The sequence below is a fragment of the Emiliania huxleyi genome (genome assembly GCF_000372725.1).
Source record: "Emiliania huxleyi CCMP1516 unplaced genomic scaffold EMIHUscaffold_103, whole genome shotgun sequence".
In the NCBI taxonomy this organism is placed as follows: Eukaryota; Haptophyta; order Isochrysidales; family Noelaerhabdaceae; genus Emiliania; species Emiliania huxleyi.
The window spans coordinates 114,020-135,965 of NW_005202237.1; the positions used below are offsets into that span (position 1 = coordinate 114,020).

General features: G+C 65.0%; 6 protein-coding genes across 6 annotated transcripts in view; 4 read left to right on the forward strand and 2 right to left on the reverse strand.

The window, feature by feature from the left end:
- Positions 1 to 1,644: 1,644 nt before the first annotated feature.
- EMIHUDRAFT_466447 (hypothetical protein) lies at positions 1,645 to 2,751 on the forward strand (the record flags this gene model as incomplete). Its single annotated transcript, XM_005793050.1, has 3 exons — positions 1,645 to 2,109; positions 2,152 to 2,236; positions 2,364 to 2,751. Coding segments are annotated over 3 exons (755 nt in total), but the record flags the coding sequence as incomplete, so codon positions are not given.
- Positions 2,752 to 7,336: 4,585 nt separating this feature from the next.
- On the forward strand, positions 7,337 to 10,394 carry EMIHUDRAFT_417313 (ornithine aminotransferase mitochondrial precursor). Its single transcript, XM_005793051.1, has 7 exons — positions 7,337 to 8,022; positions 8,164 to 8,325; positions 8,409 to 8,492; positions 9,399 to 9,468; positions 9,587 to 9,731; positions 9,817 to 10,003; positions 10,085 to 10,394. The coding sequence occupies exons 1-7, from the start codon at positions 7,393 to 7,395 to the stop codon at positions 10,127 to 10,129; spliced, it is 1,323 nt and encodes a 440-aa protein (XP_005793108.1). The 5' UTR covers positions 7,337 to 7,392; the 3' UTR covers positions 10,130 to 10,394.
- A 47-nt stretch (positions 10,395 to 10,441) lies between these two features.
- On the forward strand, positions 10,442 to 14,382 carry EMIHUDRAFT_466449 (hypothetical protein). Its single transcript, XM_005793052.1, has 6 exons — positions 10,442 to 11,317; positions 11,385 to 11,428; positions 11,533 to 11,780; positions 11,854 to 12,140; positions 12,697 to 12,874; positions 13,035 to 14,382. The coding sequence occupies exons 1-6, from the start codon at positions 10,543 to 10,545 to the stop codon at positions 14,095 to 14,097; spliced, it is 2,595 nt and encodes an 864-aa protein (XP_005793109.1). The 5' UTR covers positions 10,442 to 10,542; the 3' UTR covers positions 14,098 to 14,382.
- Positions 14,383 to 17,438: 3,056 nt separating this feature from the next.
- On the reverse strand, positions 17,439 to 19,024 carry EMIHUDRAFT_222411 (hypothetical protein; the record flags this gene model as incomplete). Its single annotated transcript, XM_005793053.1, has 3 exons — positions 17,439 to 18,185; positions 18,350 to 18,907; positions 19,019 to 19,024. The coding sequence occupies 3 exons, from the start codon at positions 19,022 to 19,024 to the stop codon at positions 17,439 to 17,441; spliced, it is 1,311 nt and encodes a 436-aa protein (XP_005793110.1).
- Positions 19,025 to 19,585: 561 nt separating this feature from the next.
- EMIHUDRAFT_108359 (50S ribosomal protein L22) lies at positions 19,586 to 20,295 on the forward strand (the record flags this gene model as incomplete). Its single annotated transcript, XM_005793054.1, has 2 exons — positions 19,586 to 19,913; positions 20,033 to 20,295. 2 exons carry the CDS (start codon positions 19,586 to 19,588, stop codon positions 20,293 to 20,295), a joined length of 591 nt encoding a protein of 196 aa, XP_005793111.1.
- Positions 20,296 to 21,088: 793 nt separating this feature from the next.
- Positions 21,089 to 21,946, reverse strand: part of EMIHUDRAFT_454156 (hypothetical protein) — a 2,302-nt gene continuing 1,444 nt past the window's right edge. Inside the window, exon 9 of the mRNA XM_005793055.1 lies at positions 21,089 to 21,641. Coding sequence (XP_005793112.1) covers positions 21,568 to 21,641 — 74 coding nt within the window. The 3' untranslated portion in view covers positions 21,089 to 21,567. The remainder of the gene's footprint in view (positions 21,642 to 21,946) is intronic.

The window sequence follows — 21,946 nt, forward strand, 5'->3', positions numbered from 1 at the left end:
GTGTGTGTGTGTGTGTGTGTGTGTGTGTGTGTGTGTGTGTGTGTGTGTGTGTGTGTGTGTGTACTATGTAACGAGATTTCTACATTGCGCTCTAGACGGGGGCTCTTGGGGCAGCAGCTCACAGCCTATTTTTGGTCGGTTTTTGGCGCTAAAAATGCAAAATTTTCTTCGCGGGGCTCTGCCCCGCACCCCGCTGGGGCTGCCAGCCCCAGACCCCAGGCTGGGGCTCCGCCCCAGACCCCGAGTTAGGCGCTGTCGGCGGCCAGAGGCCGAGTTACGTCTGCAGGCAAAAGTCGCTCGCTGCCGTCTGAGCTCGAAAAAAATCGCGATTCAAGTGCTCAAGAAGAGATAAACAAACCTCACGATCGCCAGTCCGCCCGCCGCGCAGAAGGCGCATCTTACGTTCTTTCTTTTCTCGCGGGAGTCATTTAGTTCGCCGCTCTGTGTATCTCGAGACCTCGAGAGAAGGCCGCCCGCAGGCCCGAGGGCCCAAGTCAAGAATTGGCTTTCTTTTGGCGGGCAAGTCGCTTAGGCTCCCGTGGTGTACCTGTGTTAGTACCAGTGCGCGCCAGTCCCGTGCCCAGTGTGATGCGACATCCCTGTAAAATTCTTTTTTGACACGATTGTTAAAATAAAATCCCTGGCACCAGCCTTGGCAGTGAGTTGGCCTTGGCACCAGCCTTGGCGGGCGGGCACGCGGGACATGCACGGGCGCCAAGGGGCGCGGCGCCGACAATCACGGCGGTGATTGCGGCGCAGGTGGGGGGACGGGAAGTCCGCCGGCGTTGCCGGGGGCCCAAGGAAGCGCGAGGGAAAAATTCCGCCGCTGAGGGCGCTCGTGCGGCAATAGCCGGGTGGAGGGGGGAGCGTGCCGGACGGGGCGTCGTCGCGCCGTCCGATGGTCTGCTGCCCCGCGCAGCAACCGTCGGGCGACGACCCGGGGGCCAAAAACCCGGCGACGACGGCGCTCTGGATGGGGCGTGACCTCCTGCCTCCAACCTCCTTCCTTTTTGAGCAGGTGTGACGCCGCGCAAGCGACGCTCCGAGATCGCCCGAGATAGCGCGGCGCAGCCCCGAGATCGCCCGAGATAGCGCGAGATCGCCCGAGATAGCGCGGCGCGGCCCCGAGATCGCCCGAGATCGCGCGAGATCGCCCGAGATCGCGCGGCGCGGCCCGGGGCGGGGTGGATGGGTTGGGAGCGAGGGGGCGGAAGTGTTCAGTGCGGTAGATGGCGAGCTCGAGGCGCGTGAGCCGGACTTGTGAGCCGGACCACCCCCTCTTGTTCTCTGCGTTGTTGAGCCAGGACTCAACATACTCGGGCTTGCTCATCCCAAACTGTCACTCCCCTCTCTCCCGGCCGGGGTGGGGCGCGCGCGGGTGTGCGGCGGGTGTGAGGGATGTCTGTGAGCCCGAGAGCGATATGCCATGTCCGCCTTCCGTTGTTTCATAACATCGAAGGCTAAGCTCAAGAAAGAATTTCGCACGCTTTGCCCTCTCGGCCGCGCCCGCGCAGCGCCGACCAAAGTGACCGGAAGACCGGCGGCTTTCCCGTGCCTAGTCACCGAGACATGGAAGCGCTGCACGCCGTCTTCCCCACAGTCGAGGTTGAGGTCATAGAGGCGGTCCTCCAAAGCTCAGGAAGCATGGAGGCGGCCGCCGACGCCCTCGCCGCGATGGCGGCGGACGGCGCTGTGGGCCCGCCGTCTGCGCCGCCCAACTTCGGCGGCGAGAGATTTCCCGGCGGCGGCGGCCTCTCCCCGCCCTTCAACGCCTCCGCGCAGGTCGAGCAGGACGAGGCGCTCGCCCTCGCGCTGCAGCAGCAGCTTGTGTGGGAGGACGAGGAGGAGGAGCTGGCCAGGGCGAGGCACGCGAGGCTGGAGCAGGCCGCCGCGTACCCGGGCCTCGGAGGGCCGCAGTTTGTCGGGCAGCGCGGCGCGCGCGACCGCCACAGCCGGCCGCCGGCCGACCTCGACGACTCTCCCGGCCCTCTCGAGGGGCTCGGCAGCGCTGTCTACTCGGCGGGCGCAGCCACGCTCGGCGCGGCGGGCGCAGCCGCATCGAGCCTGTGGGAGTGGGTGACGCGCTGCCATGCGCCGCCTGCCGCGAAGGTGCGAGCCCTCTCGCCGCACCCTCCCCGCGACGCACCGTAGGCGACCAAGGACGGCCACGAGGACGAGCCTGCGGAGCGGAGGCCGGGCGGCGCAGAGCCGGCCCAGAGGGAGCTGCGCGCGATACGTGCGCCGGCCCCGACACCACACGCACGCACGCACACGCACACGCACGCACGAGCACGCACGAGCACGCACGAGCACTCACGCACGTCCCCCGCGGCGCACCACGCCACATCCGCCCTGCGGCGCAGACGAGGAGCGACACTCCGGCAGCTGCTCGGGCGCGGACCACTCCGAGAGCGGGCAGGCGGGCAGCATGCGGCGGAGGGCGCGCCGCGGAGATGCCAAGGACGAATAGCCGGTTATGTTCGCCTGAGAGCGGGGTCGCCACGCTCTCTGTGTTTGTCTGATTTGCCTCTTCCCCTCTGTCCTGTGTGTGAGCTGTCTGAGCTGTGACGAGTGGAGGCGAAGGAGCGTGTGGAGCGCGTGAGCAGTTTGTGTATATGGTGCGGTGGCGGTGACCTGTGGCTCTGGCTGTGCGCTATGTGGGTGGCTTTACCGATGCCGCTGGTCCGCCTCCCCCCCGCCCCTTCCGCGGGTGATTCGTGTGTGTTGTACCTTGTACGTCAGTTAGCCTCAGTCTTTTTTCGAGAGAACCCTGACACCAGATCACGCATCACGACTCGCCGCGTGCATCCGTCGCCGAGCCTCCTCGAGCACGGCTCGGACTTGGTCCTTTGAGAAGAGGAGCGGCAGGCGGCGCGCAGAGGTACAGCTTGAGGTTGAGCTAGACAGCTGGTGGCGCACGTGCTGGCGCTTGGTCGCCGCCCACGTTTCATGCGCCACCTCGCGCGCGAGTGCCCATGGCACGTGGCTGTCGTAGTGTCCCTCCGCCCTTCGAGTCAATCCGGCGTCGTGGGCCAGGCCTGCACAGCGGTACGGCACCCCCACCTCGCCCACCTCGCCCGCCTCGCCCGCCCCCGGACCGCTCGCAACGGGCCGCAACGGGTACAGCTTAGCCTCGGCCCTCTTGCACTGCAGCAGCAGCAGCTCCAACCGCGTCGCGGACGCCTTCGCATGCTTCCGCACGTAGGCCTGCAAGAGGCGAACGGCGTGCATATAGACCTTGATGGCAACCATAACGCGCCCTTGCTTGGAGCAAAGCTGGAGGAAGTGCGTGATGTGCGATGCGGCACGCCGCTTGCGCCGGACTCGTAATCGAAGGCGGAGGTGCCAAAGGTGCAGGCCGAGGACGGCCGCAAAGCGTCGCTCCCTCGCCTGCCGACGTCGCGCCGCCGCCGCCCGTGTCGCAGCTTGCAGAGTCACCACCGACTGCTGAAGTGCGCGCAGTCTGCGCGAGCGCTCCAAACAGACCGCCAGCGCCGCCGTGCGGGAGGCCAAGGCAACAAGGACAGCCCACCTAGCTCGGCGTCCGGCGGCAGCCTGCACCCGCTCGCGCAGCTGCCGCTCTCTCTTCGCCTCCTCATGGCGCCTGAGCCTCACTCGCAGCATCTCCCCCCGTTCACTCTGAAGCCTCTCTGCGCGCTGCCGCGTCGTCGCCACGCGCTCCTCGCGCTCGGTCGCAATCTGACGCATGCGCTCGGCTCGGCGGCGGGGCGTGGAGGCCTGCGCCACGTTCACGGCATTCTCGGCGATGAGGTTGAGGTTCCCACAGCTCTGTCGGCGCAGCGTTGCGCTCTGTGCCACGCGCTCCTCCAGCTCCAGCCGCAGCGACGTGCTTTCGCGCAAGATTTGGAGCTTCAGTTTTGCACGCTCGGTGGCCGTTGGTCGGCACTTCAGCTGCAGCCGGCGCAGCGGCTCAGCCCACGGATGCTCCCGAGCTTTCAGTAGCAGAGCCTCCTGGAAGTCTGCGGTCGCCTCTCCGTGGGCACTGGCTGCCGCTGAGATCGCAGGGCGAGCCGAGGCAGGAGCGCTGTGCCCAGCCTCCTGCTCGACTGTTAGCGGTGAGCACCTGCGTCTCCTCTCCCCCAACCTGGAGTCATAGCGGTTGCCAATAAGCCCACGCAACTCTGCAAATGTGGCGACAAAGGCGTCAGTCTCCGCCGAGTGCTGCTCAGAGTCGCTCCAGTCTGGATCAAAGTCACCCGTCCGGACGCTGGGCGCCCATCGGGTCTGGTGGTGCAGCAATGCGAGGCATGCACCAGAAGATCGGTTCACTGATAGCGTGCTGAGGCTTGCCTGCCTGTCTATACCGCAGATGGCGCTGCCGTTCTTGCCACACAAAAGAGGCAGCGCCTGCGACACTGTTCCATGCTCTGCAGCCGCCACACTGGCCGCGAGTTGCCTTCGTGGGGAGGGACAGCCCGACCGTCGTGTCAGGGGCCGCTGCAGGCAGTCGACGTCGTGATTGGACATTGTCCGGCGCCGAGTTTTGTGGGACGTGCGGAGCTAGAACTCTTCGATTGGCCGCTCGCAAAACCGCGAAACCACCGCGCCCCGGCTCGGCCGAATGCGCGGCCATGCTACGGACACGGTGCTGCTTTCCCTTCTCTGCGCTGCTGATGCGGCCAGGATCATCGTCCGTGAGACCGGACAGTTGGTCTTGGTGGGCATGGGGCATGTGCGCCTGGGCATGCATGAGTGGCGACCTCCGTTGTTGCCGCCGCCAGAACCACTGCTGCCACCGCTGGTGCCGCCGTCAAAGCAGCCACCACCATCGCCGAGCCCATCTTCCGCAGGTGGACCGTTCCTACCTCCGCCAGCTCTGCCACAGCTGCAACCGCCTACCTTCCCCGGGCTGCCGTCGCCGATCCCTCCGCACTTGCCCCCACCATCGCCGTACGCCGCCCATCAACTACCGCCGTCGCTGCCATGGTCTTGGCCGTCGCTACCCCCGCTCTCGCCACCACCCTCGGCACCGCCACCGCCACCGCCACTGCTACCGCCCTTGCAACCGCCTTCACGACCGCCCTCGCCACCGCCCTCGCCGCCGCCCTCGTCACCGCCCCCGCCGCTACCCTCGCCGCCACTGATGCCTCAGGGCCTCCCAGCATCGCCTCCCCTTTTCCCGCCGCTACTGCCGCTTGCCCCACCACCTGAAGCACCGGGACCGTCACCGCTGCAGCCGGCGCCATCACCCTCCCCTCCACCACCACTTGCGCCGCCGCCGCCACTCCCGCCCCCACCTTTGCCGGACACACCTCCCCCGCTGCTGCCTCCGCCTCAGCCTCCACCCCCACCGTCAATCCCGCCCTCGTCTCCGCCGTCGTCTCCTCCGCCAGCGTCACCGCCGCCTCTACCTCTGCGTCCACCACCTACGCCGTCGCCGCCTCCGGCGTCACCTCCGGCGCCACCTCCGCACCCACCGCCTCTTCCGCCGCCTCCAACTCGGCCGCCGCCTCCCCTGCCCCCCAGTCCGCCCCACCCATCGTCTCCGCCTCCCCCGTCGACTCCGCCAGAGGTTCCTCCGTCTCCCGACCCTCCTCGCGCCCCGCCACCCCCTCAGCAACCTCAACCACCGAATGCCCCGGCGCCCGCCGCCCCGCCGCTGTCGGAGTGGATCACGCTGCTGGACGCCACCGGGACAGTCACGTCAACGCGGTCCGACGTACACACGCTGTGGGCGTGCCCCTCCACCGCGGACAGCCACTGCCAGCTGGCAGAGCCAATGGGCGATGCCTGGTGCGCCCTGCTCGCCGCTTCGCTTTCGGGCGGTGAGTGGACCAGCCTCGCGCGGCTGAATGCCCCTGGCAACAGCATCAGCGTGACGTGTATCGAGGCGCTCGTGGCGGCGTACCACAGTGGCGGGTACGGCGAGCTCGAGATGAACCTCGCTGGAAGCTGCAGCAGCGCGGAGGACGGCAGCGCGCTAAACAGCCCGCCGGCGTGCGCCGCGCAGTGGCACCCGCAGGACGGCGGCGGCTGGCCGACCTGCCTGGAGGGCTACTCGTGCTGCGTGGAGTCTTCGGCGGCGGAGCCCGCCTGCGCGCCAGCGTGCGCCGTCCGGCTGCAGCTGCAGCACGGCTCGGTCGCGGACGCGTCTTGCCACCAGGTGGTGTGGTGGCCGCCCGGGCTGCCGGCCAAGTTTGTGTGCCTGAGCGTGGTGATGACTTGGGCTGGCTGCCCGGCGTGATGTTTCTCTTTTAGAGATTGTCGAGGGGACGCCGGCCTGAGACCTCATTCTTAATTAAGGACTGGCTCGCACACGCACTCTTCCTCGGTGCTAAGACCTAAGAGTCAGTCAGGCCACCGGGAAGGGAAAAAGAAAGAAAATCCCGCGGGATGCACGGGAGAACGGGCACGCGCGCCACCAAGCAGGATTGTACGGAAAGGAATAAAAAATAGAGCAGTCACCTCCAGGAGAGATGGGCGACGCACGAACACAGAGGCACAGTGCGCACCACCCCCGCACCATCTCCGTTGCTCGGGGTTGCTTAACCTTGCCACCACCGGGAGCGGCCAGGGCTTCATAGACTCGGTCGAGAGACCCCAGATTGGCATCCATGCCTTTCTCCTATTCTCCTCCTTGTCTCGCGCGCGTCTTTTGCGGCCTCATCCCTAGCCGCCTTGCACGCTCTGCATCCCCAAAACGCACTCCTCGTGGCGGGGCCCCTCATTCCCCGTTTCTTTCCCCCCTCTAGAATACGCCTGTGGTGTGCCCCGTGTGGCACCCCGACCTGTTGTCTCGCCCTGGCCCCCAAGATCGTTTTGGTCGTCACATTGTGGCCCCTACGTCGTCAAATGTCGCTCGCCTGTCCTTCCCCCCATTCTCACTCACAATCTCATCTTATTGTCCCATGACTTCGCTCCACAGCCGTCCCGCCACCCCTGCCGTGTGCGATCCCGGCCTCACCGTCTTTCGAAATTGTCCGCACACCCACTCGTGCGCGCTCTGACTCATGTGCAACAACAAAACAAAGCCCCAAATGAGTGTTAGAGTTGTTTGGTATTGCTAAAAATCTCACATGTGCCCGTACGTCCGTCGGTCCACTATCTCCCTCTTCTCTGTGTCCTCTGCCGCCTCCCTTCTCGCCGTGTACATGCATGTTCTAGTTCGTACCGCGTCCCGCATCACTTTTGAGAGAGATTTGTCACTTTTGAAAGAAAGAAAGAAAGAAGACAGACAAGCCACAAACGAGGATAGGGGAGGAGGACAGGGTCCACACCTGCACGAGCAGGATTTTGGAAGGACGATCAGGGGGACAGGTGGGCTCTCCTGCTCCTGACTTTTGAGGCGTCCTCCCACCTGAAATTTCTTGCACAACGCACAGCTCGTCGGCGGAGCTCGCCGTGATCGCTGTGCCGACCACTCTTCGGACGATGCTCCGCTCAAGAGCTCCGCTCTTGCCGAGCCTGCTGCGCTCGCGCCGCGCCTCCTCCACGTCCTCCGCTGCCGCGGCGAGGCTCATCGGCCTCGAGGAGCGGCACGGCGCACACAACTATGCGCCGCTGCCAGTGGTCCTCGAGCGCGGGCAGGGCGTCCACGTGTGGGACGTGGACGGCACGCGCTACCTTGACTTCCTCTCTGCCTACTCGGCGGTCAACCAGGGCCACGCCCACCCGGCGATCCTCGAGGCGCTCCACTCGCAGGCCGCCAAGCTGACGCTCACGTCGCGCGCCTTCCACAACTCCGTGCTCGGCGAGTACACGGAGTTCGTGACCGACTTCTTCGGCTTCGACCGCGTGCTCCCCATGAACACGGGCGTCGAGGGCGGCGAGACCGCCATCAAGCTCGCGCGGCGGTGGGGATACGACGTCAAGGGCGTGCCGGAGAACGAGGCGACGGTGCTCTTTTGCGAGGGCAACTTCTGGGGCCGCTCGCTCTCGGCCTGCTCGTCGTCGAGCGACCCGAGCTGCCGCAAGGGCTTCGGTCCCTTCATGAGCCACATGGACCTCGTCCCGTATGGCGACCTGCAGGCGCTCGACGCGGCGCTGACCGCCAACCCAAACGTGAGCGCCTCCTCAAACCTCCTCTCCCCTCGCTCTGTGACTGCTGTGCCTCTGCGCCGGCCTCGCGCTCTCCGCCTCACCGCGCCGGGCGCCTGTGGCGGCAGGTGTGCTAACACCCTAACCCTAGCCCTCGGGCGGCAGGTGTGCGGCTTCATGTTTGAGCCCATCCAGGGCGAGGCGGGCGTGGTTGTGCCGCCGGCCGGGTACCTGCGCGGTGTGCGCGAGCTGTGCACAAAGCACCGCGTGCTGATGATTGCGGACGAGGTGCAGACGGGGCTCTGCCGGACGGGGCGCACGCTCGCTGTTTACCACGCGGAGGACGCCGGTGGTGAGTCCTTGTGAATCCGCGGTCACGAGTCAGGCGCATGCTCGCCGTCGACCACGAGGAGGTGAAGCCCGACCTGCTCGTGCTCGGCAAGGCCCTCTCCGGAGGGGTGTACCCGGTCTCCGCCGTCCTCTCCTCGCACGAGGTGATGCTCACCATCCGACCCATCATTCATTAGTAATTAGTCACCCTTAATTGTTAATTAACGAGGTGATGCTCACCATCCGACCATCATTCATTAGTAATTAGTCACCCTTAATTGTTAATTAACGAGGTGATGCTCACCATCCGACCCATCATTCATTAGTAATTAGTCATCCTTAATTGTTAATTAACGAGGTGATGCTCACCATCCGACCCATCATTCATTAGTAATTAGTCATCCTTAATTGTTAATTAACGAGGTGATGCTCACCATCCGACCCATCATTCATTAGTAATTAGTCATCCTTAATTGTTAATTAACGAGGTGATGCTCACCATCCGACCATCATTCATTAGTAATTAGTCATCCTTAATTGTTAATTAACGAGGTGATGCTCACCATCCGACCATCATTCATTAGTAATTAGTCATCCTTAATTGTTAATTAACGAGGTGATGCTCACCATCCGACCCATCATTCATTAGTAATTAGTCATCCTTAATTGTTAATTAACGAGGTGATGCTCACCATCCGACCCATCATTCATTAGTAATTAGTCATCCTTAATTGTTAATTAACGAGGTGATGCTCACCATCCGACCCATCATTCATTAGTAATTAGTCATCCTTAATTGTTAATTAACGAGGTGATGCTCACCATCCGACCCATCATTCATTAGTAATTAGTCATCCTTAATTGTTAATTAACGAGGTGACGCTCACCATCCGACCATCATTCATTAGTAATTAGTCATCCTTAATTGTTAATTAACGAGGTGATGCTCACCATCCGACCCATCATTCATTAGTAATTAGTCATCCTTAATTGTTAATTAACGAGGTGATGCTCACCATCCGACCCATCATTCATTAGTAATTAGTCATCCTTAATTGTTAATTAACGAGGTGATGCTCACCATCCGACCCGGCGAGCACGGCTCGACGTACGGAGGCGAGCCGCTCGGGCGGGGGACACGTCCTGGACGCGTGTCGAGAGGAGGACATGTCGTGGACACGTCGCGTAGGCGACCCGCTCGGGCGGAGGACAAAAGCGGTGTGAACAGCGTCTCTTCACAGCCTGACGCTGTGAACAGGCAACCCGCTCGGGTGCGCCGTCGCCATCGCGGCGCTCAACGTCTTGCGCGACGAGAAGCTCGCAGAGAACGCCGCGGCCATGGGCGACCTCCTTCGCGCACGCCTCGAGGCCATCGACTCTCCGGCCATCGCCGCCGTGCGCGGGCGCGGGCTCACCCTCGCGCCTGCAGGCGAGGCTGCGACGGCCCTCCCTCCCCCCTCACCCCTGCCCCACCCGCCTCGCCTGCAGGCGCGGGCTGCTCAACGCGGTCGTCGTGCGCCCCGACGGCGCAAACGACGCGGGCGCGCTCTGCCACGCGCTGATGGGCGCAGGCCTGCTCGCAAAGCCGACGCACGGCGACATCATCCGGCTCGCGCCGCCGCTCGTCATCTCCGAGGAGCAGGTGATGCAGGCGGCAGACATCATCGAGCGCGAGGCGCGAAACAGCCGGCGGGTTGGGGGGGGGGGCGGGGGGACAGGGGTTCCCCACACCGCACCCCACCCTCCACCGCCGCAGGTGCACCGCATGTTCGATGAACGGCCGCAGGCGGCAGCCGCGTGAAGACGCGCGGCACCCGCAATCAAGCCTCGCTCCGGCGGAGGGGCGCGGGGGAAACCTTAATCTTAATTAAGATACGAGCCCACGACTGTAAGTCGCGGGGCGCGGCGATCGTCATCCGACGATACGCACGTAAGGTCAGATGCCGGAGGCAGAGGCAGCTGTCCAGCGCGCTAAACCGGAATCGTCTCAGCACATCAACGTAGTAGAAATAGTCTGTTGCATGCCGGTTGGGTTACGGTGGAACGAAAAAGAATTACAAGTGTTGACGAAGAAGAAATCGCGCTTACGCCCGACGAGAGACTCACCGCCGGGCCGAGCACTGATCTGATCAGCGCCGATCGTGCCCTCTCTGATCAGCACAAGCTTGCGCGTGCCACTAACCAGCGACTTGGAGTTGCGTCTGCTGCACTGATATGCTCTTGCTGCTGTCGTGCACGAGCTTATCCTCTCTCCTGGGCGGCGGCGCTCCTTCACGCACGCTCGCAAAGTTTCGCAGTCCAGCGGTGACGCAGCCGCAGGTGCAGCAGGAGGAGCGGCGTCCCTTCGCGACGACCCCTGATTCGCGGGTCTGGGTCGAGGGCAGGGACCTCGTCTTCGCCAGCGGAGAGCAGCAGCACGTCCTCCTCCAAGGCGTCTCAAAGTCTCTGAATGGCGCCGCCTCTCCTCCGGGCTTCTTCTCGCTCTCGACAAAGCGGCAGAGGTCCAAGCACGAGGTCTCCCTCGGCGTGCTGCGGTGCGACCGACTGCTGAGCGCCGCCCGCACCAAGCGCTGGTGGATGGGGCCGAGCTTCGGCTCCGGCGCCGCAGACGTGCCTGGCGAGACCCAGTTCCTGCTCTGCGAGGTTGGGAGCGCTTACGCTCTGCTGCTGCCGCTCGTGGAAGGCGGGTTCCGGTGCACGCTGAGCGGGTCGGGCTCCGGCCTCAAGCTGCTCAGCGAGAGCGGCGACGCTCGCGTCCGGACGAGCGAAGTATCCAACGCCCTCTACGTCGGCGTCGGAGACGACCCGTTCACGCTCGTCGCCGAGAGCATGGCGGCGGTGGCGGAGCGGCTGGGCACCTTCCAGGTCAAGGCGGCGAAGCGGCCGCCCGCCGACCGCCACCTCTTCGGCTGGTGCACTTGGGACGCCTTTTACCAGAGCGTCGACCCCGCCGGGATCCAGGCTGGTCTCCGCTCGCTCAGTGGCGGAGGAGCGCCGCCTCGGATGCTCATCTAACCTAACCCTAACCCAAACCCTAACCCTAACCCTAACCCTAGGAGCGCCGCCTCGGATGCTCATCATCGACGACGGGTGGCAGACGGTGACCTTTCCTAGACCTTTCCTCGACCTTTCCTAGACCTTTCCTCGACCTTTCCTCGACCTTTCCTCGACCTTTCCTCGACCTTTCCTGGAACCTTCCCGCAGGTGGCGGACGACCCGGGGAGGGCGAGCGGCGGCGCGGGAGGCGGGTCCGCCGGTGGCGCGTCTGCGGTGGACGCGGCGGCGTCGAGCGGGCTGGCGGCGGGAGAGGCGGCGAGCGAGGCGGCGGCGGGCGGCGCGGCGGCGGCCGGCGCGGCGGCGGGGGATGACTACGTGGCGGGCGACGAGAGCACCCTCAACAACCCGACCCTCGCCAACGACACGAACGCCGTCGTCGATTGGGTGTGCAACTGGTACCGCGACCATGTCGACGGCGCCGACAGATCCGGGACATGTCCCGGACATGTCCCCGCACTGTCTCCACAGGTACCGCGACCATGTCGACGGCGCCGACCGGGGCGCGATCGCCGTGCGGCTGTGGCGAGGTCTCGCTCTCACACTTCTGCGGCCGACGCTCCAGAGCTTCTTCGCAGAGCAGACCACCTTCTCGAAGCGCCTCTCCGCCTTCCGCGCAAACGGAAAGTTCGAGGACCCGTCCGCCGGCCGCAGCCTCCGCTCCTTTGTGCAGTCGCTGCGAGGCGAGTTTGGGCCGCTGCGCGTGTACTGCTGGCGAGATGTAGCCGAGATAGCAGCCGAGATAGAGATCTCAGAGCGTGGGCCGAGGCGCGTGTACTGCTGACGCGCGCTGCGGGTGGAGGCGTGGCGCGAGCGGTGCTGCGAGCGGCGCCCCTTCGCCTCGCCGTGCAGACACGATCTCGGCTGCATCTCGGCTGCATCTCGGCTGCGTCTCGGCTGTATACGGCACACGGCTGCTAATGATGACCTGCTGTGCTCACAGGCACACGCTCGGCGGCTACTGGGGCGGCGTCTGCACCTCCTCGCCCCTCACGGCGCATCTCGCCGCGGCGCAGCACTTCCCGCGCCCGACCGACTCGCTGCTCGAGGTGGAGTGGGGGCGGGACGGCTCCTCGCCGCCTCGATGACACGTCCACGACACGTCCGCGACGCGTCCGCAGGTCGAGCCGGCGCTCGGATGGGACGCCGCCGCCGTCTGCGGCGTGGGGGCCGTCGGAGAGGGGCGCGAGATCGAGCTATTCCACGGCGCTTGGGTGTAGCCGAGATGGAGCCGAGATGGAGCCGGGGATGGAGCCGAGACGTAGCTGGAGCCGAGGCGAGCTCGCCCGTGACGCGCCCTTCGCGCGGTCTCAGGCATCCACTCGTACCTCGCCGAGAGCGGCGTCGACGGCGTCAAGGTGGACGCGCAGTCGGGGCTCGGCCCGCTCGGGTGCGGGTTCGGGGGAGGGCCTCGAGTCGTGTCGCGCCACGTCGGCGCGAAGCGGCGTCGGTATGGCGGGCCGAGTGGAAGGAGCACCGAGTCCGAGGAGTGGTGATGACGAATCAGGCGCTATGGAGGCGTCGGTGGGCGAGCACTTTCGCGGCAACCGGTGCATCAACTGCATGTGCCACTCGAGCGAAAACCTGTGCGCCGCTGCCGCGAGACTCGCTGCCCCGCGACACTTCCGAGACACTTCCGAGACACCTCCTAGGTACCACTACCGCGAGACCTCGCTCCTCCGCGCGGCAGACGACTTTTACCCGGACGAGCCGGCGGCCCAGCCCGTGCACTTGGCGCACGTGTCGTACAACTCGCTCTTCCTCGGCGAGATAGGCCACGTCGACTGGGACATGTTCACGTCGACACACTCCGATGCGCACATGCACGCGGCGGCGCGCGCGGTGGGCGGTTGTCCAATCTACGTCTCGGACCAGCCCGGGGAGCACGACTTCGACTTGCTGCGCACACTCGTCCTGCCCGACGGCACGGCGCTGCTCGCGCGGCACGCGGGCAGGCCGACGCGAGACGTCCTCTTCAGCGACGTCAACGCGGACGGCGTATCGGCGCTCAAGATTTGGAACGAGAACGCGTGCACGGGCGTGGTCGGCGCGTTCAACGTGCAGGGCGCGCGCTGGGACCGCGCGACCCGCCGCTTCGAGCAGGCAGCGGCGGAGGAGGAGGAGGAGGAGGGCGGCGGCGCGGTGACAGCCCTCCTCCGCCCCGCTGACGTGGCTCCGTTCGGCCGCCGCGAGATTGCGGCGGAGGAGGGGGAGGACGGGGCGAGGGGTGGCGGGGGCTCCTCCCCGGCCGCGCCTCCTCCCGCCGAGTACGCGCTGTACACGCACCGCGCAGAGGGGCTGCGCGTGCTCGGGGCAGAGGACGCGGTCGAGGTGCGGCTGGCGGCGAGGGAGTGGGAGATCGTAGTCGTCGCCCCCGTCCGCGCGGAGGGGGAGGTGCGGTGGGCGCCGCTCGGCCTGCTCGACATGCTCAACGGCGGGGGCGCGGTCCTCTCCTCCTCCCTCGCCCTCTCCTCCCCTCCAGGAGAGGCGGCTGCCACCGCAGTGGTGCGGGCGGCTGGCCGGATCGGCGCCTTTGCGCGGCCGGCGCCGCTCGAGGTGTGCGTGGACGGCTCGCCCGTCCGCTTCGAGTACGACGAGGGGAGCGGCTTGCTGACCGTGAACGTCGCCGCGGACGGCGCCGAGGTCGAGCCGCTCGAGCTCCGCGCGCGCTGGGGGCCTCCGGCGGAAGAGGAGGAGGAGGAGCAACAGTCGTGAGCCCCCGGCTGAGGGCTTCACTGACCTGATCCACGAGTGTGGCCCACGGGTTTATTTCCGGCGTCTCTCGCGGTGCGCGCGAGGGGAGAGCCGAGACGGGAGCGGCGCGGGGTTCATGCCATGAGATGCCATGAGATCCATGTCCATGCTGGACACATTCTGCGACAGAAAGATGCATGTGAAGCGCGAGACGCGTGTCCGGCGGTGCGGCGGAGTTCTACCTTTCCGCCATTTATTGTTGTGCTCATGCCACTCTTCTCTTTATGTTATGTGCTTTGATTTATGACCGCGCACACACAAGATATAAAGAGGGCGTGGCTAAAAGGCGGCTCTGCGCCCGCCCGGATGCCGCGCGCTCACATCTCACAAGCGGCACGAGGCGCCCGGGTCCCCGGGTCAGGACTCAGGTGGTCGAGGCGTCGAGCGTCTCCCGTGTCACAACGAAGCACGAGAGCGTGCACGACAGTGCACCCCGGACACAGTTATTGTTATGGTGTTATGGCTCTCTGGGCATAGCAGCCCATACCAACATGTGCATGCACATGTGCATGTTATGGAGGTGTTATGGCTGTTTGGGCATTGGTGCCGGACACCCATAACACGGCCCCAACCAACAGCCATGACACCCATAACATGCACATGTACATGTTATGGGCTGCTATGAGAGAGCCGTCCACGGTGTTATGGCCCGAGAGGCCCGCCGAACAGCTCGCCGCTGGAATTTTTGCTTCGCGCGCGCTGCCGCGCGCGAGGTTCGGCATCGATCGCCAAATATGTTCTCTTTTGCCCTCAAGTTAAATTCAATAACATCAACCTGCCTCCTGCGGCTGAGGTTTGTTATGCTGGCTGTCATAACAACCAGTGGGAGGTGTTATGAGTGCTATGAGGTGTTATGAGGTGTTATGGTAAGGGTTTGGGCTGTCCGAGGTTTGCCTCTCGCACCCCGTCTGTTTTCCTTTCCTTTTTTCTCTACAACACCCTCTCTTTTCCTCTCTCTTTTCCCGGGAAAACTGCGTGGAAATCGTCAAATTTTGGGCTCTGAGCCGAGTCTGAGGCTGGTTTGGCTTTGGGCCCAAAATCAGCCAAATTTTAGGCAAAATCGGCAAAATGCCGGGAATTTTTCGGAGAACCCGTGTTTCGCCGTGTATACCTGGAAATTACCCTGCGACCGCCTGGGTATTTTGTCGATTTCCTCAATTTTGCCTCAGATTTTGCCCCAGAGCCCAGTGCCCAGACCAGCTTTCAGACTCAGGCGTCAGGGAAACTCGCGAGTTTCCAGAATGGAGCACCAAACACCCCTCTGTTTTTTTTAGCAATACCAAACAACTCTAGAGATTTTTGAAAACTCTAACACTCACACGTTTGTTTGTCTGTTTTCCGGAAACGCAAAGTGCTGGGGACCAATCCTTTTTGTTTGCCGGAAAACCTCGGACAGCCCAAGGTAGGGTGGGCATAACAGCCATAACAGTGATGGAGGTGTTCTGAGGTGTTATGAGGTGTTATGGGGTGTTATGAGCAGCCAGCCATAACAGCCAAGAAGAAGAATACACCTGTTATTATGGCCGCCCATTAACCTTGTCAAACGACAGAGAGAGATGAAGAACATGAAGAACATTCATGGGCCTGCTCGCAAACACGGAATGTTGGTCGTCGGCTTCCTAGGCTCGGCGCTTCCGCTTGGCTCCTAGGCTCGGCGCTCGCTCGCTTCGCTTGGTTTTTCGCTTTTCCTCTTTCATCTGCTTCGCCCCCACAATGGCCGCCGCCACCTGTGTCGCCAGCGGCTTCGTACCTTACTTCAACTCGGGCAGCGGCTTTGAGGTGAGCGGCGTCATCTACGACATCGAGACGGACAGGCTTTCTACGCCGTCACAGACTTTCACGTTCTCGCTCGACGGCGTGGACCCGGCCTGCAGCTCCGGAGCTGGCGGCGCGGCCAACTCGTGTGGCATCCACATCCACGCGGGTACTTCCTGCGCCGAAGATGCCCTCGGCCACTATTACTCGACCGCGTCCGACCCGTGGTCTGCTGTCGCGTACACTGCCGACGAGGCGGACCAGGCGCAAGGCACGTTCTCGGTGGAGACCGGCCTGGCCGCGTCGGAGATTGACGGCCACACCTTCATCATTCACGCCTTCGACGGCTCGCGCATCGCCTGTGCCATCATCATGCAACCGCCACAGTTCCTCGAGGCACGTGGCTTTGTGCCGTACTTCTCATACTCTGGCAACCTTCAGGTCAGTGGAAGCATCGACCCGATCACCACCTCCCACCTCGCGGTGGCAACGCAGACGTTTACGTTCTCGCTCGACGGCGTGGACCCGGCCTGCAGCTCCGGAGCTGGCGGCGCGGCCAACTCATGTGGCATCCACATCCACGCGGGTACTTCCTGCGCCGAAGATGCCCTCGGCCACTATTACTCGACCGCGTCCGACCCGTGGTCTGCTGTCGCGTACACTGCCGACGAGGCGGACCAGGCGCAAGGCACGTTCTCGGTGGAGACCGGCCTGGCCGCGTCGGAGATTGACGGCCACACCTTCATCATTCACGCCTTCGATGGCTCGCGCATCGCCTGCGCAGTGATGACGGCTGGCTCTAATGGCGGTGGCGGCGGAGGCTTGTCGCCGGGCGACATTGCGGCGCTCGTGATTGGCTCGGCCTTCGCCGCGTTCCTCCTGGTGGCATTCCTCTACCTATTCTGCTTCCCGAAATCCCAGACGACAGAGCCGCCGAAGCCGCCGCAAAGGACGGCTGATGTTTGAGGAGCGAGCCGTGAGCGGCAAGAGAGGCAAAAGCCGCGCCGGGAGCTACTGGCGCTCGGGCGAAATATGTCCTCCTTACGGAAAAGTTGCAATCGCAGTCAGGAGGAATGTGCAATAAGGCGATGTCTGTGGCCGGGTGCTGGGTCTCTCTCTCGGCACACTCAGTCAGTGTGTACACACGTCTTTAAGAGTCTGTGTGCTTTGAGTGCTGCGGTGTGGGCTGGCGTGGGGGGGCTTGGGGGCTGGTGTGGCCTCTGTGCCTGTGTGGGCCCCTGTGGCGCGTCGGCCGTCGCCGGTGGCGGTGTGCGCGCGGTGCGGCGGGGGTGTGACAGTGGTGACTGTGTGTGTGTGGTCTGGTCTGTGCTAATCTCCCTCTCTGATCGTACCCCTACTGACGTATCTCTGCTATGCGTTTTGGACTGTGTTTTTTGGGGGGCGCGGCGCCGCCGGCTAGGGTTTCCGCAGACTCTCAAGGCCGCTTGACACAGATAGAGCCCGCAGCCACACACGGTGGGCGCGCGCACAACTAGAATAAGCGCGCAGCTCTGCTGCGCTTTTGGAGGTGACTCTCCCCACCCGCCTCAGTCGAACACCTCGCACGCGACCGTCTCGCACTCGGATGCGGGCGCGATGCCGAGCGCCGCTTCGAGGAAGCCGAGCGACGCCCGCTCCACCCAGCCCGAGCCGCCCCACGGGAAGGAGTCGTCTCTGTCCGCCCAGCCGAGGTGGCCGCCGTGCGAGGTGACGGCGAAGAGGCAGCTCGGGTTGGCGCGCGAGCGCTCGATGGCGGAGAGCAGGCTGAGCCCGGGCACAATCGGGTCGTCGAACGCGTTGAGCAGGAGCAGCGGCGCGTCGATGAGCGGCAGCCGCTGGTCGCTGCTCGCGGCGGCGTAGTAGTCGTCGACCGACTCGTACCCGTACTGCCGGCGCGTGAGCGCCTCGTCGAGCTCGCGGATCGAGAGGGCGCTCGAGGCGAGCGCGTCGTCGGCGAGGAAGGCGCCGTCCGCCTTGTCGCCGCCGGTCGGGTCGAGCTTGTCGGGGCGCGAGAGGCCGTCCCAGTACGGCACCCGCAGAGGGGCGCCGCTCGCGTCGACGAACTGGTCGCGGGCGGCGCCCCACAGCGCCTGCAGCGAGCGGCCGAGGTTGCGGTCGTAGACGGCCTTGTGGAAGGGACGCTGGAGGTTGGCCGAATTGGCCGGCATGTCGAGCGGCGTCGCGAGCGAGCACGCCGCGCCGATGGCGTGAGACGCGTCGCCGGCGTGCGTGGTCGCCTGGTGCGAGACGAGGCTCTGCTCTTGAGGGGGCGATGCTCCGGTTCTGTCTGGCGCCTGCTGGGCGAGGCTAGACTAGACTTGAGATCGCACTGAGCTAGATCCTCCGTGCCCGGCGCCTGCTCGGCGAGGACGTTGTTGACGATGGTCCCGCTGTTCGACCAGCCGACGGCGGCGACGACGCCGCCTCCCCCCAGACGCGTCTCTCGCAGGTGTCTCACCGCGAGCCGCACGTCGTCGTTGGCTCCGCGGTACGCGCTGAAGAGGCGCGGAGACGTGACTGGAGAGCCGCCGCACGCGCGCATGTTGACGACGGCGACCTGCCAGCCGCGCTCCGCCGCCGTCGCAGCCATCGAGCGGACGTACGTGTCCTGCGAGCCGCCGCCCAGCCCCGAGGCGAGCAGCAGCAGCGGCCGGTTCTGCTCGAGCGGCGGAGGAGCGTCCACGAAGAGCGTGTCGGTGCGGGAGGTGTCCTCGGCAGCTCCCGCGACGGCGCCGCCGCTGAGCAGCGAACCCAGCGCGCCAACCTGCGGGTCGCGCGCACGCGCGCGCCTGATGCCGCACAGCAGGTCGACGGCGAGCGTGCCGCCGTCTGGCGTCGGCACGAGGAGGCGGTGGTACTTGACGGCGCGCGTGCGGCGAGCCTTTGCTGCCAGGATGGTGTGCACGTGGCCGTTTGAAAGCGCGCGCGGGTGCCTGTACCACGCGGGCCACGAGGCGAGCTCGGGCACGCTGCTCAGCACCTTTTGCACCAGCTCGTTGGACTCCGCGTGCACGCCCTCGAGCAGGTTGCCGTCCGCGCGGCGGCAGCCCGGCCCGAGGGCGCCGCGCCCGACGGGGCCGCGAAGAGTGGGCCATTTGAGCGCCGTGGCGGCAGTAGCGGGACCGACGACCATGAGAGTTGCGACGGAGCGGAGATTTTTCTTGCCTCCTCGGGTGCGAAAGCGACTTTTTTACGAAATTTTTGCGCAGCGGCGCCGCCAGGCGCCCGCCCCGGCGGTGAGCGACGCGTAGCGAGCGAATCGCCGGGGTGGGCGCCTGGCGGCTCCGCGGAGCTCCTTTGGCTCGGCGCGGGCGGGACCATGCGGAATCGACCCAATCCCAGTGCAACAGTGCGCGACAACAGTCGGGCCCCGCGGGGAGCCAAACACACACCCTCTACTTACTTTTTACTTTGCCCCCCACCGCACACCTCACAGTGCTCGGAGCCACACACAGAGAACAGGGAGAACTTGGAGGGCTCTGACGTCAACGCGCAACGTAGTCGAGAGGGGGACGCACGCACGCGCCTCTTGAACGAGGCTCGGCCGTCCCACAGACTTGACGAGGCGAGACACGCCTCTCGGGTTGACTCGGCCAGACAAATCCCCCGAGAGGTGTGGGAGTACCTCGCCAGATTCACTGGAAATACCTCGCGAATTGGGGAATTGCGCGGAATGGACTTTTTTTTGGCACACATGCTCGCCCGACTCGCTGGAAGCTCTCGAGGCCCCGCCGCGCGGGCGGTCCGGTCCCTGTCGTCGGCGCTCGGCGTCCCGCTGCCCGTCGCTCCGGCTGCCGAGGTCAAGCCTGGCCGCACGGCGCAGGCATTCTACCGCAACCTGCCCGTCTCGCCGAAGAAGCTGCGCGTGGTGGCGAACCTCACTCCCAAGCTGTACTGGCGGGAGGCGATGATGCAGCTCGAGTTTTGCCGCAAGCAGATGGCCGTCATGGTCAAGAATGCGATCGAGTCGGCCGCCGGCAACGCCGAGGCGCAGGGCCTCTCCAAAGAAAGATTAGTCGTGGGTGAGCACGCCGGCCCCGGCCCAAGCCGCCCGCACACACGGCCGCCGCGCGCGCGAACGGCCTCGGCATCGACCGACTCCGTCGCCCAACGCCGCCCGCCCGCCGCCCTGCGCCTGCAGACGAGGTTGTCGTCAACAAGGGGAAGCACTTCAAAAAGATGGACATCAAGGCGAGGGGGAAGACGGGGATCCGCAAGACGTACTTTTCGCACCTGCGCGTGGTCCTCCGCGAGGTTGCCGAGGAGGAGGTCGGCCGCACGCAGCACTTTGGAAAGTGGCGGCCCGGCTCGAAGCTAAACCAGCTGCTCGCGCTGCCGTGGGCGGAGCGAGTCAAGCACCTCCCGCGATATAAGCCCCTCCCAGGCTACGACCCGCACGGGTGACGCCGGGCCGCCGGAATGTGACGAGATGTGGTATGGGCCGACAGACTGGACAGAGATAGAGCGGATCACCGCGTGTCTCAAGCCGTGTCTCACTGGACACTGCGGCCGCGGTGCGGTGCGGCCTCGATCGAGTTTCCCTGCTCTCCGTTTGAGAGTTTCATGCAATCCCATGGTAGAGTATTATTCGAGCCCTTTTGAGATTTTGAGTTCGCTGCTAAGGCTTGCGCGCACACTCTATCAATCTTGAGTCTATCTCTCTCACCTATCTGCTGCCCACCGAACCCCTGTGCGCAGTGCAGAGGGCCCCCAGGCGCCAGGGCAGAGGCTAGCGGCGCCCTCTACATGATTGTATAGCGAACGCGCGCTTCCTGAATCTTCTCGAGACTCCCGGCGGGACTCGGCTAGCGAGGTCCACAGCGCCCCAAAATCCACCAGTGTGGGATTTCGCCGCAATCGCTTGACTCTGAAAAGCTCGCATGTACCTCCTGCAAGCGCTGTGGCCTGTGGTCGCCGCAGACTGGCTCCGACTTGACGGCAGCATGGACGATGGAGACGTGATGCCTCCATGCTGCCGTCAAGTCGAAATCGACATGCGATTTCGATCTTTGGCCCGCCAGAGGTACATGCGGCGTTTCGGGCGACAACAGCGCTGCGACCGCGAAGTGGCGGTGGACATGTTCCCATGTTGCCGACGCGGCGCCGGAGTGGCCGCGGCGCTGCTCCCTCGCCGCGACCACGACGGCTACTCTGATACTCCGGGCCGACCCGTCCTACCCGACGGTGGGGCACTCTTCCACGTCTCGCTCACGCTGAGAAAAATTCTGAAACGGCGTGCAGCAGAGTCACCGACGAGTCGGTCCGCGTGACTCCTCGACCTCGCCGCGCGTGTCCCTATAACCCGCGTTCTCACACATCCATAAACTCACTTTGGCCTCACTGAAGCGATGCCTCAATCCTGCCTGAATCCTCAGATTTTAGATTAGGACGCTGCGGACCCTCTAACTCGGCTCTAGCGGCGGTAGCGCCCCTCGCCCCAAGGCGCAAGGGCGGCGCTTGCCGCCGGCGCTTGTGCCGCCATTGCCACTTTGGGGGCACAAGATTGTGGAGATGTGGAGCTGGAGGTGCGCACGTGCCCCGGCGTGTCGCCCGCCACGCTGCAGCGGAGGTTGGTGTCGAGTCAGCGATCTCATGCTGTCATGCAGTCCCACTCCAAGCCCGCTCCCCACACCCCACAAGCTCCCCCGTCCCTTCTCCTCTCCCAAGCCAGCCAGCTCAAAAGGAGGGTCTCGGAGAGCTGACCGAGTACGGCGCCGTGCCGTACCGCGCCTCCCACGTGTCGAGCGCCTGCGGGAGGGGGAGGGAAGGGAGGGAAGGGAAGGAAGCATCCACAGGCGCCGCCCAAGAGTCGAGCCCCTCTGGGAGGGTGGCGCGCCGTGAGGGCAGCCCACCTCCCTCCCGCCTCCCTCCCGCCTCCCTCCCGCCTCCCTCCCGCCTCCCTCCCGCCTCCCTCCCGCCTCCCTCCCGCCTCCCTCCCGCCTCCCTCCCGCCTCTCTCCCGCCTCCCTCCCGCCTCCCTCCCGCCTCCCTCCCGCCTCCCTCCCGCCTCCCTCCCGCCTCCCTCCCGCCTCGCTGGGGCGCGGCTCGCGCCTTTA